Below are 20,471 nucleotides of genomic sequence, written 5' to 3'. Positions count from 1 at the left end.
CCAGCCAAGGGAAGTCATCAGGCTACAAAACCCACAAAGTTAAAAATACAGGGAGCACTGGAAAATCAACAGGAAACAATTTCTGCTGACTGAAGTTTTCAGCCTTCTTCCAAACACCAGCTAGCAGTAGCCTTTTGGACGGGACAAAGAAGCTATGTGAAAGCAGCAGTGCTCCTTCACTTAGTCTATGAAAACAGGATTGAGTGCCAGGAAAAGGTCTGGATTGTTCCTCAGCTCTGATTGTAGATCTGGACATTGTGGGGGCAAGATAGCTGAGACCCTCAGACCCTCTCTCCACTCCTCCCTTCTTGTCAGGATTCCCTGGACAATGGTTGCCAAAGGGAATTTTTTCTTTTCTTCTGGCTCTTGACATTAGCAGGCCTGAAATTGGTCCTGGCAGTTTGGTATGAAGTACTCACCAGCTCAGGAGATTCCCAGGCCTGTTTGGATGTCAGGTGTCTAGGCACAGCTTTGTCTGGCTTGCCTGTCTCAAGGGAATGCCTGTCAGACCAACTTAGATTGTAAGTACCAGTCATCAAATGAAGATTGTCCATTTTCACCCCCAGCAAAAAAAGTCTTAAGCTTTTTACTATAAGTCATTATGAAAAGAATTATGGAGGAAAAGCACAAAAAACATGAAAACACAGAACTAAAACTTCCTTTTCTTGTTCTAGTGTTCACATCAGATGATGCATTCTTCAGCAACAGAAGCTGAAGGTTCAGCTTGGTAACACTATGCTTTCAGAGTGGGACATCTCTGAGACATATGCAGACACGGAGCTGGGAAAACCTTTCATCTCCCCAGCCCATAGAACCTCTTGAGCTTGTATGTAAACTAGCAAGCTTGCCTTGACCCACTGGGGAGATCACTGATGGTACCCAAAGCATCTGATTTTACTGAATTTGTCCAAGGTGAACTCTTCCCTCCCTACATCTACTGAGATTTTATATATATATTAAATGCAGGTGCCTTTTAGAGGTACGTATTTTCTTATCTCTGGTCTGATATGATGCCTGAGGAAGCGTGGCTGTGGCCGAGGCAACACACTGTAATCTCGTAAGTAAAACCCAGGCAGTCACCTCTGTCATTGCCAATCCCTCCCTGTGAGTGTGTCTGTGTGTGTGTGTGTATGTGTTTGAAGTCGAATTTATTTCTTGGCAACAGGAATTTTCCTCCTTTTTTTCATTGTAACTGGGAGTTACAGTGATGTAAGATCATGTAAGGCTGTTGCTTTAAAAAGTTTACACAGGTCCACAGACATGAAATCTCATTACATCATCGGGTCACCAGCCCACAGTCATTGCTTTAAAATTATGTGGATTTAAAAAAAAGAAAGTTGGAAATTATTTTTTCATTTGTCGTCTGGCCTCTGAGCCTTTACAGGTGCACTAGTTCTCCATTGGCAAGTTTTTTCCATGAGTTCATGAGGACAAAACACACTTTTTTTTTTTTTCTTTCTTTTTCTTTTCTTTCTTTTTTTTTTTTTCTGTATAAAAGTTGTTCTTGGCACTATCTTTTGGTTCCAGCTAATAGAAGTAGCAGAAGAACATTAAATAGTACAAGGATCTCAATAAAATCACAAGTATTAGCAACACCATCTGAGTGCTCTGGTATTACACAGCTACTAGTTAGAAGATGATTTTACTGCTGCCTAATCTTGATCATAATTTAGTCTGAAAGAGATGCTTTAATATGAAGGGGAAAAAAAACTCTTCAAAGGGAGAAGACTAAATTTTCTGCATCAAAAAATGAAACCTTTTTATTTATATTTATATCACAGGCACTAATTTTATATAAGACTTTGAGCCTTTATGGGTGTATTTGCACCATGCTGGAAAGGAAAGACTCACAAGGCCAAATAATAGGATATTCTAGTTCAAGGTTTATTCATTTGCTTATAAAGAACAGAGTTAGGATTTGGAGATCAAGACAAATGCTTATCAGCTAATCCTGCCATCCTCCTACAGCCAGTGGTCTGTTGGCACTCCTGTCTGAGAGGCAGCAGAGCCACGCAGGAGGATTATCACACCTCTCACCCAGCTAGTCTGATCTGTCTCTTAACCTTCACTGACATCCACTGCAGTCATAATCACCCCTGTGCCTTTTGCTCCCCGTAGCTGAAATATTCCTTGCCAACCTTTCCGGCCTTGTAAGTCCCACCTCTTTTAAAATATAAAGTGTTTTAATAATTGAGCAGCACTGTTCATAGCCTACCCAGCTTCGCTAATCCTTTAATAGTTAAAATCTTAATAAGTAAATCACATCAGGTGGCCTTCACTGCTTATCACCTTCCTGCAGCATAATGAGGTTTTTTAGCTGTTTAGCTAAAAGGTTTAAATCTTTTGTATTAGGCTTGTAGTTGGCCAGTGGCACGACAGCCGACTCAGACATAGTTCTAAATGGATGTTTCCAAGTGGAAACTTGGAATTTGAATTCAAATGACCTTACCTCTTTTTATTATTATTATTCTTTCCTGTATGCATTTTTCAGCTTGCTCATTCTTAATTCCTTCAGTACTTATTACTGCAATAAGCCTAATCCTGTGTACTTTTACACCCCAAGTCTGGGAGCCATAAAGTTTTTTTGCAGTCTCTCCAGGGCAGACCAGCTGTAATTGGACCTCCAGTTGCCTCACAGAAAAAAAAAATAAGGAAAAGAAGGAAAAGCACATTACAGCTGAAGACAATTCTACATCTGTGTCCGTGTGTTTGTGTCTCTGCTACCCCTGAGTAACACTTTATCCTTTTGCTCCACTCCAGGCTGAGTTCTCCGAGTTGAACCTGGCTGCTTACGTCATGGGTGGCTGCATGGTGGACATGCAGGTCATGAGGAATGGCACTAAGGTGGTAAGGTGAGGAGCACCAGTTTGTCTTGAAAATTGGGTTTTCTGGACCAATCCTTGGGGCAAGCAGGATTACCTCAGGGTCTGACCAGTATCTGAATCAGGGCAGCACAGTCCTGATGACATCAGGGTTTCTTGGAAGCGGTGAAAAGAGCAGCCTGGCTCTGGTGGTTTTGTATCAGGTCTCAGGTGTGCAGTATGCCATACAGCCATTGTTTCCAGCCCAGACCCTTCATGCAACAGCAAATGCCTCCTTTTCAGGTTCTTTTTATCTTCAGAACTCCCAGTAAAAGAGAAAATGAATCTTTCTTTCCCTTTATTTTTCTCTCCTTCTGTGTTAAATAATCTTCATTATAAACAGTGGCTGGAATTCATTAGTCTACCTGTCTTAGGTCTGATCCCAGTGGACTACCCTTGCAGCAGCCACAAAGCCCTTCCAAGCATGACCAAGCTTGTGGTGTAGTCAACACACTGGAGGGTTTCAGAGGTGGGCCCATGTGATCCTCAAGTTCAACAAGGCCAATTACAAGGTCCTACACCTAGGTTGGGGTAGTCTCAAGCACAAATACAGGCTGGGGAATGACCAGATCGAGAGCAGCTCTGACAAGAACGACTTGGGGGTGTTGGTGGACAAGAAGATTGACATAAGCCAGCAACATGCTCTATCAACCCAGAAAGTCAACCATATCCTGGACTGTATCAAAAGCAGTGTGGCCAGCAGGACTGGGGAGGATTGTTTCTGCCCCTCTACTTTGCTCTGGTCAAACCCCATCTGGAGTACTGCATCCAGCTCTGGGGTACCCAACATAAAAAAGATGTTAGAATAAGTCCAAAGGAGGGCCATAACAATGACCAGAGGGCTGAAGCACCTCTCCTGTGAAGACAGGCTGAGAGAGTTGTTCAGTGTGGAGATGAGAAGGCTCCAGGGAGAGGTTATAGGACCTTCAAGTACCTAAAGAGGGCTACAAGAGAGTTGGAAAGGGACTTCTGACAAGGGAATGTAGTAATGGAACAAGGAGGAATGGCTTCAAATTGAATAAGGGTAGATTTAGTCTACACACTAGGAAGAAATTCTTTACTGTGAGGGTGATGAGACACTGGAACAGGTTGTCCAGAGAAGTTGTGGATGTCCCATCCCTGCAGTGTTCAAGGTCAGATTTTGTGGGGCTTTGAGCAACCTGTTCTAGTGGAAGGTGTCCCTGTCCAAGCAATTCTTCTTCAATCATGCATCCAATTCACTTTCCAAAAGCATTGCTCCCCTTCTTTCAGACATCAGAGTGCCCGTAATTTGCAGTTAATGTTACAGGCATTCTCTCTAGTGCTATGTAAAGAACAGTATAAGTTGTCACATCTGTGTATGATGCCTCTGTTTGCATAGCACTGATATTACCTTTCAGCCTATTATTCCCAAGCCTTCATCTTTATGAATTTTTGTCAATACAAGTCACAACACTACATTTCATCTTTGATACAATAGCTTTTCTTTGTTTGTGTTGAAATCTCATTGCTATTCCAAATTAATTTTTCTTGCCACTCCACTTCTGTTTGTATAATTCCTTTGCACTTTTTGGTGTATTCAGCATCTTGAGTTTAATATGGTTCACACATTTAATCAATCCTTTTGTCTGTTTGCTCCTAGTTCAAAATTAGAGATAGAGACACATAATACAGCATGCGGTGATGTTTTTGAAAGGGATTATTAGAACAGCTGAAAAACAGTTATTCTGAGCGTGCTGACCTAAGTTTAATTTTTCAAGATGTCATTTCCAGTCCAAACAGTGCAAAGCAAAACTTGTCACTGTCAATTAGCTATGACTGTGGTCTCCATTCGTTCTTTGGTTTAATTTCATGAGCCTCTGCTAAAAACTTTTAAAGTTGTGTCTGTTACATACATTTGCTTTCTCTTGTCCCACAAATGTCTGTTTCTGTCTCATGAACCAGCTGCTGGAGCATTCATCACACAATGTGCTGTGCTAATGCACTCCTGTGTTCACTTGCTCATGATGCTGGAAGGTTTCCCAAGAACCATTTCCTAGGTTGATCACATCTTCATTTTCCTTCCCGTGTCTTTCCTCCCAAAGACATTCGTACATCTGGCAGAAAGATCTTGGGCTATTAAACTGAAACTGAAGACAAGATTTATTTCACAAGAGTGTCTGGGGCATGGTGTTCATTTTTCTGCTCACAGTGAATATACAAGTAGCCCAGCTAGCATTTTCGAGTGTATATTTATATATGAAATGCATCTTTTTATCAATGGCACTAGTTCAGGTTTTTTTGTTTTCATCTCTGCATGTGTAAAGACATATTTGTGTTGTGGGAAGTGAATTTGGTAAATACATACTTAGATACAGGATTTATATGGCGTATGTGTGTTACACACCATAGTCCTTACAAGCAGCAGACATTTGTTTACAGACTGTGCTGATGTGCCCTTGGCATGCCCAGTTCAGCAAGTTTAAGAGCTCAGGCCAGCCAACTTCCACAGCCATTCCTAGCAATACTTTAGAAGGTACAGAAATAAAAAATCTTCTTCACTTTAGAAAGTGAATTGTGGAGCAAACAGCTACTGAGCTGTGTGGAGCCCCCTCAGCCCATCCACGTGGGTGCAGCTGCTTCTCACTCCCTTCAAGTCCCCTGATTCCACCCACAGACATGTCCTGCCTGGCCACAGACACCCTTCAGAGTGTCCAGCCACGGGGAGATGCCACGGGGGACACCTTCAACTCAAGTATGCATCAACCCTGCTGCTGCTGACATCTTTTTTCCATCACTTATTAGACGTCTGTTAATTATTAAGCAAAATATTCAATCACAAGTCATAATGTTTCTAGATGATGAAATATAATAATCATGGTTTTTGAACCCCCAAAGTCCTTGCAAATCCCACTGAAAAGTTATAGGAAGGTAAAAATGACAGCATCTTGCTAACAAGCACATTTGGGATCCCCCTATAGAAGCCCTGCCTGCTTCACTCTCCTCTTCACAGGGAGGGCAACAGAACATGTAAGTTTAGTGGAAAGACATTGAATGTACTACAGACCAGTAGATTTGAAATCAATTAAATAATAAATATTTTTTAAAAGAACAATTATTAATATTAATATAAAGCAACCACTGGGCCATTCTCTCCAGTTTGACGTTACATTGTCTGATAAGCTATCTAACAATTTAGTAGCCTATTAAATGCTGTCATTTTGGAGCAGGTCTCCTAATTCCTTCTTTGAACTGGAAATGGTGTATTGCACATTTAAAACAAAGCTCTCTCCCTCTGCTGATCCCTTGATGCTTTCTGACACCCTGGAGTTATGGCACTCTTTTAGACCCCATGCCAACTGACTTGAATGTGCACCAGCAAAGACTTGTGGTTCTTTTACCTGGAAGATAAATCCCCTAATAAGAAGGTATAACAGTCTTTAAAGCTCTACATTTACCACTTGCCTCAGGCAAATTTATTAAAAAAAAAACCAAACCCACAACGAAAAAACAACCCAACAAAAAACCCACAATCTCTGACAATTAAAGACAGCAAGAAAGTGGAAGTGGAAGTGTACAGACCTCCATGACTACTAGCCTGTGTATCTTGAAACAAGTAGCAATAAATAAGTTACCAAACAACATAACTGAAGCCAGGCATTACTCTGCTTGCCTGATTTTTAAAACAAGTGTGGCTCCAAGAATTTAGTTTTACAGTAACAATATTCTGAGTCTCCAGCTCCTTTTTTTTTAGCTTCTAAATTCTGCACATCTGGAGGGGGGGGCGATTTGAAATAGTATCAGCAAAATGTGCTACTGTAGACAAAGGCTATCATCTAACAAACCTAAAAAACTGCATGTGTGGTTTCTGTTCTGAGTTCCACCATGTTATGCAAAAAGGCTCTATCAGCCTATTCAGCACATTTTCTTCAGAGTTAGAAGACAAAGAGCTGGCCATGTAGTACCTACTACAGTCTTTAGCAAGCACTTTCCTGTTACAGTGCCCTGTAACACGTGCCCTGACTGAGGACACTGTGGTGGAATGAGCTGGGCACCAGGAGCGGTGTTAGGCTCAGCCAGGACGTTGCTCCTTATTACCCAGCATTTATTCAGGTAAAATTGGCAGCAGACCCTTCCCCAGTGAAAAATTAAATATGGGAAGCAGGAGGTGGCACTTATTCATCCCAGAGGATCCCTCACCAACTTAAACATAGCAACTCTTTCAGCGGAGAACTGGAGTCATTTCTGGGTGCAATGGCTGGACTACTAAAGAACGTGAAAAAACAAATGCAGGCTTATGCCCGCTTTTAAAACCCTAATTTACTCTTTCAAGCTTTTGGGCTGTGTCACCTCTACTGGCATTAGATGTAAGGAATGGGATTTGAAGACCCATTTATTTGAAGGGTCCTTCATATCAATATTTTCTCAGCGTAAAGAGGCTGTCAGTGCTGGCTCTGTACCCACTCTGAGGTGCATTTATGCTTTCAGGATATTTTAAAAGTGTCTTAGTATATAAATGAGAATTTGGGCTCTCTCTGCTTCTGACAACAACACTTAGACTCCCAAACTATGATCTTAGGTTCTGTATTAATGATTAAATCCAGTCACATGTTTGAATTTTGGGCTTTACAATCCTTCAGCTATTAATTCCAGTAGACATGGAAATAAGACAGGGATATGTTGAAAATCTGGACAACTTTCTTACCTGGGGAATACTAATATCTTTGGGAGCATTTCAGACTTTTAAGGATATAAATTAATCATGCACCAGACTGCTCTCATCTCCTGTCTCCCTGTAGAGCTGCCTCTTTTGCTGTTGGGGCTGATCATCCAGGGGAGAAAACACACTTTCATGTCTGCATGGGACCTACCACAGTGGTGGCCATACCACTCACAGTGTGGTATGCAGCCTCACTGCAACATCATGGTACAGACAACAGCTGACAGACTAGGATCTGAAATGGGGAGGAACCTGAGTGGAGAAATGACCCTGGCAAAAGGAAAGGCATGTCCAAAACAACAGCAAAGGAACGCTGAGGACAAAGTCTTGCTCTGGGGAAGTCCCTCTGTCATAGAGTGATGTTTAGTCCTACAGGCCTTGCCTGAATTTGGCCCGTGTGTGTAATGTGTATGTCTCACCCTGCTTGCCCTGAGTGATATGCCCTTGCAACTCACAGCCGTGGTGGGGTCAGTGAATTCTCCAGTTCGCCCATACAAGCCCATTCATTCCTGTAGTTAACACTGACTTTCCCGCTGGTTCCAGCTGATTCAGTGCTTCTACGATGCTCTGTGCACTGATAACAGGGCAGTAGCCTGTTGAATAACCACCCAAAAAATCCCTGAAAGTGCTTTTTTTCCCCAAGCATATTTTTATACTGCAAGCTTCCATACAACCTCAGCATGAGGAAGCAAATCCTCTTCCGTGGGAGAAGTGGAGAAGAAACTGGCCAGCCCACAGGTGTTTTCCTGCTATTCCTGCAGACCCCAGGAGATGAATACTCTGGCTAAAAAAGATTTGTCTGCCCTAGGATGAAAGACTGTTTAAAGTCCAGTGAGGACACTGTCCACTGCCCACTGCACCTTTTCCCATCCCAGTAGGCTCACTCACTCACAGGTCCATTAACAAGCAGCTCCCTGAAAAGGGCAGGTAGGTTTTCTAACCTACAGAGGCCATGCTTTCTCATCACACAGTAGTGGCACATTCCTAGAAGGATGTTTTCTTGTCTCTCAAGGACTATTCGTTCACAAGAGTTGGTGGTTTCTTGCAGTTCTTCTACAGGAAGAACATCCAGGAAAGTCACTGGAGTAGCTGCTGTCCCTGGACACTGATATAAGAAGTATTGATAGGTAACTTTCCAGCTTCTCAAGTTCCAGGAAGCTTGTGCCGAAGAGGAACTCCAAGCTCTCTCTAGTCCCTGTCTTTTTTAATTTAATTCTTGACCTAACTAGGCTCTTTTTTAGAATGTCTTTTTTCTATTTTTTTTTATTTTTTTATTACTTCCAAAGCAAATTTCTACAATTTTCTGTGAAGTTGCTAATGGGAGAAAGAAATGGCAGAAACTGATTGGGAGAGTCTAGGTTTCTAGAAGCCAGATGGAAAAATATGTTGAACTCATGGTTCTCCCCAGTTTCACAGAAAGTGCCACGTGGTAGAGTAAAATATGTGCCATCTATTCAACACTGAGAAACACTTGGGCAGTATTTTTTGTACTGATGGCATGGCAATCTGTAAACGTAATGGAGAAGTGTGTGTAACAGCCTGTAAGCTTTTGAAATTTCAGATTAGGCAAAAGACCAATATGCCAAATGACCACTTTCCTCACCAAAATACCCTGCAGAGTCAATGAGCTGGGGCGAGGTGTCTAACAGGGTAAACCCTGGTGAGCTGCAGTTACATATGAAGAAATTTAACACCTCCAGTAAACATTTATAAACTGAGATATTATTCCCACATGGGGGATGATCTAACTTTGTTTTTAACTAATATCTCCCCTCTCTTCATCTATCTGTCCCTGTGGCTCATATTTTTTTGAGTAGAAACTACAAAAGAATTGGGGTGTGACTATTTATGTATTTATTCTCAGTTACTTCCACCTCAGCTCCTGCTGCTAAACAGCTGCTTGGAGGCCTGCTTCTCCCTTTGGGGTTTCCTGATCTCCCAGATGAATAATGTCCCCCTTCACCTCCCCAGCAGCTGGCGCCCAGCCGACATGTGGGCAGGATGCTGACAGTTATGGGGAAAACATTTGGCGTGCAGGCAGCTGCCAGAAAGCAAAAGTCACTCTGAGCAGACCAGGGTGGGGAGCATCTCAGAGACTAAACTTCTCCCTTAACCTTTTTGCATTTACAGTAATTCATTCCAATAAGGAATGTGCTGCCAGGGTCTAGAGCACTCACTAATTAATTAATCCTGGACTGAATGCAAGAATGATTAAAGACTGTTGTAGATTGTTTCAGTCTTGATCAACTCTCTTTTTTTTTTCCAACTGTGCTGTATTTTGCCACCTTTCCACATGGCTTTTTATTAAGGCTTCTTCAGGGAATGGCAAACAGAGAAGCGAAGGGACAATTCCTGCTGCACCTGCACTGTACTGATCAAGATGGATCTTTGTTAATGACATTATATTGGGGCAGAGTGGAGCCTCAACAAACAAGTTGCGGAGGGGGACAATGACAGATGTGTCAGAGGGTAGAGCTGCTATTCAGAGGGACCTCAGTAACTGGGGAAATGAGCCATGGTTCATGGCTCATGATGTTCAGTAAGGACAATTGCAAAGTCTTGAGGGGAGGAAGAAATAACCCCAGTACTGGTGGGGAATAACAGAAGAGAAAACAGCTCTGCACAAAAGGACGTGGAGATCCTGTGTGCTCATGCAGGGAGGAAATCCTATGGCTCACTGGGTGGCATTAGCAAGCATGTAGCTAATGAGATACTGTTCACATCTGGAGTACTGTGTCCAGCTGTGAGCTCACTAGTACAAGAAAGGCATTGACAGATTGGACTGAGTTGTGTGAAAGGCCTCTAAGCTCCTTGAACTGGACTAAAGACACCCAAGGAGAGACTGAGGTGGCTTTGTTCAGTCTGCGAGAGAAGGCTGAGAAGGATCCACCTATAGCCATCAGGCAACTAAAGGGGTGGTGCAGAGGCAATGAAGCCAGACTCTTGTTGAAGGTGTGCAGTGAGAGGACAAAAAAAACCCCAGACTCAAGTTGCAGCAAGTAAAATTTTAATAAGATACCATTTTGTAAAAAATTTCCACAGAGAGAGTGGTCAAATACTGGAACAAAGCCCAGAGAGGCTTTGTCCTTGGGAATATTCAATCTTGGGCTGGACAAGACCATGATCATCCCAATGTCAATTTAAAGTTAGACCTGCGATGAACGTGGTGTTGGGCCAGATTTCCAAAGATTCCCTCCAACTTAAATTATTCTATGACCTTATTCTGTGATGTCAGAAAGTATTTGGATTGCCTTCTGTAAAAGATTTGGGTCACAGAAATTTTGAAGGCAAGTTGCCATTGGCAGGTATGGTTGTTACTACATTCAGGCATTGTCCGAGTCCACATGCTTTTCCTTGTAAATGTTGATCAGTTTAGAAGTAAAATATATTGCAGACTTTTTAGACTGCCACAGGACAGTTCAGAGAGTATGTGACATGATTTCATGGTTAGTTGAGCATTGATCTGTGGCTGAGAAGCAAATCAGAGCATCTTCCAGGTTGTCCCTGTCTGCATATAGTGGTATTGGTCCTACTGCAACTGTGATTCCTGGTTCCTGCTGCATTTGCTAAACTGATCTCTCACACACGCCATGTTTTTTCCCCAACCATTATCTATTACAATGTCCTGAAAGACATCCTGTTTCTCTCCTCCAACCTGGTAAAGAGAGATCATTCTTTATTCTATGTGGCTTTTTTGTTTCTGTAAAGCAAGTTCCATTTCATCTTATTCATATAAGTAATCACATTCATTCCTTCTTTGAATAACTTCATCAGGTTTTGTTTCTTTCTGTGGAAAATATGACATGAGGTTTTGACTGAAGTGACTTTTTGTTCTTAGGAAATTTCCCGCTTTACTACAACATCCAAGATGATGTTAGATCTAACATCGTGATAAGTGAAAATGTCATAGATTTCATATTAATTTTCAGTAATGTGATAACAATACTTTTAACACCCAATTAAAGCACAAAAAGAACTTGTTCCTGTTTGTAAATGCCATTTTCTATTACCTATCAGACACCTGAGGCACTACACAGTTCGAGGGATTATTGTGCTTCTCATGTAGTTGTAGCCACTTATGGCTTGGAATTGTGCCTCAGAAGCTTCCCTGAAGGCTCCATTAATTGCCAATAATGCAAAGAGTGTTGTATCATATTCCTTAATTATGTACTTTTCTTCCTCTCTGTGTCATGCCAACCAGATAGAAAAGGATTTGGAACGGAACTTAGTCAAAATGTGTTGATCACTGGGAAGTGTCTGAAAGCTGAATTAAGCCTCTTGAATAATGGAGGATAGATAGAACCTGAAGTGAGGACATGTGTCTTCAATGTCCTGGGAAGATATTTTTGTACTGATTTGAAGGACAAGGTGTCTTGTAAGACTGGCAGTCTTTAAGAAAGAAAACAGGAGGGTCCCTCCTTTTCCCACAGCACTGGCAAAAAGCTCTCTAAACCCATCATGGTGCTGAACCATAAAGCAAGTCTACTCTTTGACTACAAGTGATTATTCACAGTGGAGGGGTCATTAAAAGGTATTTTGGCAATAAAAGAATCATAGAATTCTTAAGGTTGGAAAAGACCTCTAAGACTGTTGAGTCCCACTGTTAACCCAACACTGCCATGTTCACCACTAAACCATATCCCTAAGTGCCACATCCATGCACATTTTGAACGCTTCAAGGGAAGGTGACTCAACCACTTCCCTGGCAGCCTGTTCCAATGCTTGACAACTCATTCCATGAAGAAATTTTTTCTAATATCCACTAAGCCTCCCCTGGCACAACTTGAGGCCATTTCCTCTTGTTCTATCACTTGTTATCTGTGGAAGAGACCAACCCCCACCTCAGTACAACCTTCAGTGGCTTTGTTCTCCTCTCTGGACACACTCCAGCACCTCAATGTCTTTCTTTTAGTGAGGGCCCGAAGACTAAACACAGGTGTAGCCCCAGCAGTGCTGAGTACAGTGGGATGACCTAGTGTGCTGATCACACTAGTTCTGATACAAATAATCTATTCTTGTGTGTTCCTTCTTCATGGTCGTGAATCTATTTGCATTTCAGTGAGGAAAGCTGAAGGACCAAGAAGCAAGCCAGACTTATGGTTATACACAGAAAAAAGAAATAGGAGATCTCTTTAAGGCATGAAACCTCCCAGCAGGATTTGCTGTCATCATCTTCTCTACCACAAAGCAGGCCAGGGCTCTGCTTTCTGCACAGAAATGTTATTGATGATCTTTTCAGAGCTAATCCTCTTCTCATAATGAGAGAAGTTAGACACATGGTCACCAGAACAGCTACTGCTGCTTCTGAGATGTTTGACTTCCATATTTAACATCAGAATCCCTTAAATTGTTTTATATTTCCCCATTTCTGACAAAACTATTTCCAAGACAGCTAATGCTGTCACAGATTTAAGGGTAGATGGGTCCAACCTAGGAAATTATATTCTACAGTTGGATCTCTTCCTATTAGACATTTTGGGTCCAGGCTTTATAATTTAGTTTGTCTCTGAAAATATAGTTTTACCGCTAAGAAAGAAAAAAGACTGCTAAAAGACATTGGAACAAGTTGAAAAAGAGTTAGTTAAATGCAGATAAGCATCCTGCACTGCAGTATCCAATCCAGGCTCAGGACTGGCAGCACTAGGAGCTTCCCAGCCAGATACTAGACAGAGACAGGCTGAGCAAATACCATGGGCTTTGGCTAGCACCTGGGAGAAGGAGGCAACTTACTGCAAAGGGAGGAAAGCCACAGGGACCTGTGGGGGGCTGCTTCACTCTGAGGGTGTCTGGTTCATTTATTCACCACTCGGAGCACTGAAAGGCTCATGCCATGTTTGGCAGAGGCCACCGCTTGTGGCAATATGAGCTGAAGTAAAAGTACCTTTTCATTCCGGAGGAAAATGAAATCTCACCGGCTATTTCAATCTGAAAATTATTTTTTTTCCAACGTCCTGGCTTTTTCTTTGTTTGTTTGTTTCTTTTAAACGAAGGATTCTTCTGTCTGTAAGCCACTCTGAGAAGGTACTACGTACATTTTAGTGGTCTTCATTTTGCCGGGTAGTGCCGGAAGCCAAACTCAAATGATAACTGAGCTCTTGAGGTCTGAAAAGGGCTTCTTTTTTGTTTGTGGCCAAAGATAGGCTCCAGCTTTCTCCCAGGAGTATCATCCATCTGGCGGCTATGCTCAGGAAGATTCAAGACTTCAGGCAGGTTCTACACAGCCCAGGAACAGCACTGCACCAACATGCAGAGCACAGATTACTAGTGATATGTTTTAAACCTGTGGTTTACTTTTAGTTCTATTTACCTATCCCATCTCCCTGCCCACTAGATGTTTGAATGGAGTCTCATGTATTCCTTTTCTGACCAAACCAATTCCCATGATATGTCTTTAGTAAGGAATAGGTAAAGTTTTATTCAAGACCACTCATGGTCATCTGAACATCGGTTTGAAGGTTTAGATGGAGTGAGGGAAGACATGGAGGCAGTGGAGAGCAAAGGTACCTGCTCCTGCCATAGTTCCCCTAGTCCTACTAGACAGGTGCTTAGAGACCTCAGCACAGTAGGTGCTACTGAGTTTGGCTCATCCAAAGGTTTTAGCAATGGTGTTTCAAATGTGTGACTTCTGCCTAACCCATATGTCTGCCAGAGATTTCAACTTTCTGACATGGGAGATGTTATTGGCTTGAACCAGCAAAGAAAACATCTATGCTACTAATTGTTCCAAATCCAAGGCTTGCTCTGTTAGCTTAAGCTTTACACTTGGAGAATGAGTAGTAGCTTGCAAAAGTAATCTTCTACCAAAAAAACAAGAATCCTCATGTGAAGCAAATAAGCTCTTTTCTCACCAGATCACTAGTATCTCTAGTTAGTCAGTTTTCATGCCACCACTCCTACCATGGTTATTCATTTCCCTTTTACTGCCTGCTATCCTTCCTAGCCCCTCGCCTCTCATTTTGCCACCGATTTCTGTTTCTGCGTTACAGGATCTGGGGCTCTCCAGCTGATGTTTATTCATAGTCAGTCCCAGGTCTGGCACTCCACTGCCTTGTTCTCCATGGGAATATTCACAGTTCAAAACAGGAATTCAGTGTCCACTTTCACTTTAGAGAATCACTCCTCATCTGCTGCACGAGAGAGTGCCCTGTCTTCCTACAGGACACAGAGTTTGAGAATAGGCTTTCCCATGTTAGTTCTCTATTCTTATGTCTTCTAAGTGGAGAAACTCTTCCTTTGCCAGGACCTGAAAAGACAAGAGCTTTTTTTCCTGAGTTTTTGGCTGGCAGAAATAAAGGCACTGAAGGCAGTTACCCAGCCACTGTGTGTCTTCCCCACAAAGCTAGACATGCTCATTGCATCCTTCCTCCCCACCACAGCACCACATCCCCATCCAGGGTGTTGGAAAGGAGGTTCAGGGGCAAGTAGTGCTGCTTCCTCTGAGGAGGCCAGACCAGTGGTCTGAAGCACTCCGGTGAAAACTCAGTACATGCTGTTCCACAAGTCAAGTCTGGGGAAAGACTTGATCTGTAACAGGGACCGTTTTTTCCTCATACACTCAGAAAGCTGGATGAGGAAAGACGAGTTCCCAGTCCTCCAGGTACCACAACTGCTCAGTAACTCAGCACAGATATTGAACCATGATTATAAGAAGCTGGTTAATCCTTCCTGAGGACCCTTGCCTGCCTCCAGGATACTTTCTACACAGCAAGTCCAGCAGAATGGAGCAGCTCAAGCTTTCCAAAATTTGTATTCTCTTGCTGTTTCTCAGCAGGGGATCACTGCTTCCCTCATCCCCATTGACACCAGGGAGGTCCATAAATCAGCTGCACAGCGATAGCACAGGCCTCCTGATGCTCATTATTCATCTCACTGCTGGAGGAAAGCACCACCTTTGGTGCCAAGTACATTAGGGAACATGCTCGCGTTTAAAAAAACTCCACGGGAGGGAATCACAACATTTCCAAAGCCTGGCCTCTTGCATCACAAAAGCTGAGCATGCTCTTCACCATGTCTCGGGTGGGCAATAACAAAAGTCCAAGGCCAACAAACAAAATGAACAGCTTTGAAACAACAAAACTGTGCTGGGGCTTGTGTACACTGTTTGTTGCCACAATCTGGCCCAGAATCACCATCTCGGATTTCCCTGCCTGAATGATGGAAATATAAATAGGGGCTATAAATCCAAAGTATTTCCAGCTCATACATCCAAAGGATAGAAATTATAGTCTCTTAGCAAGGAAAATGTTCAAGGAGAGTGAGGTAATGGAACCTGGTTACAGAGCTCATTTCTCAGAAAATCTTTAATACAACATGGAAATTTTTCTGATGTCCTTGACGCAACCTCTGTTAATGTATAAAATAATCCCATTTCAGTGGAAAAGCCCCTTCCATGCCTTTGAGAATGAACTGCTGAGCACCATTTTGGGAACAGCTTCTTTCCAGGGACTATTTCCAGAGATTTTTGAATGGCTCCAGAGACACAGCGTCAGCAAGGAATCAAATCTGCCTGCTTGAAAGATAATCTGTTGCCTGTTGGCTTACCTAGAAAGGGCCTCACTTTTCTGTGCATTTGCTGAGAGCTGCTGCTGTTGAACCATAGGAGTCCCAGCTCTAATCTTGCTAAATAATATTCTGGAAGTCCCTGCCATGAGTCACAGCACTGTATGAGGGGCTCTGCTCATTTGATTAATTATATTACCATGCCTGCCCTTCGCTTGTTGACTCATATCCATAAGAGCTTGAGATGTGCTGCGTACGTACTAAACTGATTAAAGGGGGAATGTATGTCAATGATGGTAGGATAGCTTTTTGAAATCCCTTATGATCTTCCCACCCACTGGGCATTGCTTCAATATCGAGTTCAATCATCAGGAAACAAACTTGCTCTCTCATCTGCTTTGCACATTGCAATGAGCTTGCCAACTATGGCCAAGCTTTTAGAAAGAAAAGAGAATCCCCCCATCAGTGAATTTATGACCCTTGGCTCCAGTTGGGGCTCATTCCTATGCACGTCTGAGTGACAAGAAAACTGCAGAAAATCTGTTTGGCCTGTTTCTATGCTCTCACACTTGCAGCTATGTTGGATTTTTCTTTTTTTTAATGGCTAGGAGTTTGGTTTGGTTTTGTTTGTTACCTTCTAACACAAGCAACCCATGAGGAGAGGCCCAGAGAAAAACAACATGTGTTAGTGAAAAGAAAGGGGAAGGATCGAAAAGAAACAAGGGGAGGTTGGAAGTGTTGCTGAGCATTTCAAAGTAAAACATCACTCCCCTAATTTCTTCCAGGTCCTTCAAGCCGGACTTCGTCCTGATTCGGCAGCATGCCTACAGCATGGCACTGGGAGAAGACTTCCGCAGCCTCATCATCGGCCTCCAGTATGGTGGCATCCACACAGTCAACTCCCTCTACTCCATCTACAACTTCTGCAGCAAGCCCTGGGTGGTAAGTGATGATCCAGCTCTACTGCACGTCAACACTGCAAAGAAGATATCCTGTGTCGATAAAGCACCAAACTCAGCTGCGTCTCTTTCATAGGAATTTGTCTCTAGGTTAAAACCACCATCTAAACAACCTTAGGAGTCCAGCTGGGAATTCTTGGGGGAAAAAAACCTACTAGCATTACTTCTTTATCAGCCTCTAATTGTATCAAGGTGTTATTTCTTCACCCTAAGACATTTCACTTGTCCCAACTCTAAAGGGTCACAAACAGCTAACAGTACACCAACACCTAGATGTCTTGTAAGACAGAGTAGATTAATAGATTAATAATATCAGATCAATAACAACATATTCTTGTCCTGACTAAAAAAAAGGTAAAGCTACCTTAAAAAAAATTATCATTTACTGGTTTAGAAGGCATCTGAACTACACTATTTCTAGCATCTTTTGTTAGATGCATACTTGTGGTACCCAGGTGCCCCAGCCTTAGACCATGCACTCCTTGCAGGAGTGCACCTTGCACTTGTCTTCTCTTCCCGCTTTTTCTGGGTGCTGTTTCATTGTGAGGAAATTAGCTGAAAATGAAGACAAGAAAGTTAGAGAGGCTAATCTTTCAACTAGGTCTAAGAAAGAAAAGGGAATATAGAATAACAAAGACCTGAGAAAGAGGCAGAAGGAAGGGGAAAACATGTTGGCTTGGGCTTGCATTGTCATGTTAGTAGCAGAGAGGCTACAGGGGTGGCTTCTGTGAGCTTCTGGAAGCTTCTGCCATGTCTGACAGAGCCAATGTCAGCCAGCTCCAAGATGGACCAAGGCTGAGTCCATCAGCAACCTTGGGAGCACCTCTGGGAGAACAGAGTGAAAGGGGAAAAAATATGCTGCAGAAAGAGCAGCAGAGAGAGGAGTAAAAATAACTATCATCCTCATCACCTAATTAAGTGTTTTGTTATTGTTGTTTTTTCTTTGGAATAAATATCCTGTTAGTCTTCAGTGTGTTCACTGGTAGCCCAAACCCAGGTGAGGTCTGTAATGACTCAGAATTTTATTTCCATGACTGAGCAGTGTTGGATTTAACTAATTTCTTACTGAAATGATACCAGTGTAATGGACAGTCTTCTCAGTTTTCATCCCTTTTATAACATTTGTGGGGTTTGTTGAGACCAAAAGCAAGATCCTGTCTTTTCCAAAAATGTTCCAGTGCAGTAATAAGAGTAGCGAGAGCAATCTCACTTTGCCATCATGATATAGGTGGATTATACACACTTGACCTCAGTTCTCATTTGAATGATAAGGGTTGTTGGGAGCGGAAAGAGGAGGAGAGAGGAATCACTTCCAGACTCAGTTCGATACCTTCATGTTGTTTTTGACAGTGGGTCCTAAACACACAAGTGCATTGACCCTGGTAACCAGACAAAAAGCCTCCACATTTACACTGCCTTTTGCTGACAATCATGTGGTCCAATCCATCTGACTTTGGGGTTGAGTCAATGAGGGCTTAGTTGACATATTTCAACTCATGCCTTTTAATTACATTTTTGATGGTGTGCAGAAACCTCAAGATGTGAAAGGCCTATTTTTAGGAATCTAAAATAAAAGAAAACAAACAAACTAAGCACATTAAAAAAGACAAATAAAGAAAGAAATAAAAAGAGAGAAAGAGAGAAAGAAAGAGAGAAAGAAAAGAAAGAAAAGAAAGAAAAGAAAGAAAAGAAAGAAAAGAAAGAAAAGAAAGAAAGGAAGGAAGGAAGGAAGGAAGGAAGGAAGGAAGGAAGGAAGGAAGGAAGGAAGGAAGGAAGGAAGGAAGGAAGGAAGGAAGGAAGGAAGGAAGGAAGGAAGGAAGGAAGGAAGGAAAAGAAAGAGCAGTGCTGGAAAGGCAGTGTGGGAGAACTTGGCTCTGCCAGCAACTTGGCTCTGGCTACTCTGGGTCTGGTAGTGCCATGCTTTCCTCACAGGGAATACAGCTGGCTCAGAAAATCTTCCCAGAAGAGTCAAGGAAACCACTTGTAAACAATTATAACAAGTTTTCAGAATGCCTCCTTTCCCTATTGCCCCTGCACACACATCACCCTCCAAACCAGTGATTGTAACACACTAAGTAATCTAAGAGCTCAGGTGGCATTTGGCACCACTGAAATTTTATCAGGTTGAACCTCAGGTAGAGATTACAGTAGGGCATTTGAGGGCAAAAAGCTTCACCTACAGCAGATTCAGAAAATTTGGGGTTTGCAATAGCTGGGAAGTGAGAGATAGGGACACTTCGGTGCACGTTCCACTCTGATTGCAAAACAGGCATCTTGAAATAAGGAATCTGCTTAACAAAGATTACTGAAAACTTTTTGAACCTAGAAAACAGTTGAGATACAAGAAGAAATGAAACTAAATACCTCTGGGAAATGTGCTTTTCGCTCTCGCTTTTTATTTTTTCCAAAAATGGTTCCATTTCATAGAAATGTTTATGATTTTGTGGAGGGGGATGGAAGTGAGACTATTCTTCCTTGGCAATTTGCAACCATGTTTTATTCTCAGCAACTCTAATTACAATCAGCTGAGTTTGGGTTTGAGTTTACTCAAACATACAACCCTATTTTTAATGACATTTGCCAGGTTTCCAATACTGCAACACACAAATTTCTTCAAACATTAAAATTTGCATTAAACACAGGCACAGTTTGAATTAGATGTTTCTGAGAGAAAAAAAAAAAAAAAAAGAGTCTTCTAGGGGTTTCACACACACAGAGAAACATCTAACAAATCTAAGTTTTATGATGCTTCCAGAACTATTGAGAAATAATGCTACTAGCACACTAAGCACAATGCTTCAACCACTAATAACAATTTTTGTGTTACAAAAGTTACAACCCAAAATACGGTGGGAAGAATGTTCTGAGCAGTATTCACATTACGTGCAGGTAATGTCTGCAATTGCAAAGCAACCTTGTATCTGTAAAGCTGCAGGAAACATGAAATTTTGAAGACAGTCACCTCCGGAGTCCAGGAAATCCCAGCCAAACTGTTGTTGATTGTCAAGGGATATAGACTCCCCAATGACCTAGGCACTTTCAAAATATGCAAAAGGTCTTGAGATCTTTTTAATGTATCTTTTTATTTATGTAAAGACTCCCTGCACATAACTCTAGATGTCCAACCAGTCAGGCCAAGACATTTCACTTGCCTGCCTGTTCCAGGTACCTAAAACCAGGCTGTGCCACATTGCCTTGCCCCATGTCTTGCTCTGTGGTCTGGATGGTATATCACTAAAACCAATGGAATCACAGAAAGTAAAAACTGATGCCAAAGTGTGGAAGGGGCAGTTATATCTAGCTGAGCTGCTCACAGTAACATTCCTACCCATCTGCATTGGTAGATGTTACTTGAGCCCTGTTATCAGGTATCTAAGAGGCTGCTGTACCATGTAACATGGGTGTCTCTTTGTCAATATCTGTCCCTAAAAACTGGTAAAAAAAGAGAAAATGGGAGGGAGTTGTCCCATGAGG

General features: G+C 42.2%; 1 protein-coding gene across 3 annotated transcripts in view; it reads left to right on the top strand.

Moving 5' to 3' along the window:
* SYN3 (synapsin III) overlaps positions 1-20,471 on the top strand; it is a 205,898-nt gene that overhangs the window by 47,782 nt on the left and 137,645 nt on the right. For all 3 annotated transcript variants that reach the window (XM_064654915.1, XM_064654913.1, XM_064654914.1), the window contains 2 exons: positions 2,761-2,852; positions 16,824-16,980. In XM_064654915.1, coding sequence (XP_064510985.1) covers positions 2,761-2,852; positions 16,824-16,980 — 249 coding nt within the window. The remainder of the gene's footprint in view (positions 1-2,760; positions 2,853-16,823; positions 16,981-20,471) is intronic.

This window comes from Pseudopipra pipra, chromosome 5, assembly GCF_036250125.1.
Source record: "Pseudopipra pipra isolate bDixPip1 chromosome 5, bDixPip1.hap1, whole genome shotgun sequence".
NCBI classification, from domain to species: domain Eukaryota; kingdom Metazoa; phylum Chordata; class Aves; order Passeriformes; family Pipridae; genus Pseudopipra; species Pseudopipra pipra.
Note: the sequence above shows the minus strand (reverse complement) of the source record. Positions and strands in the feature narration are given on the sequence as shown.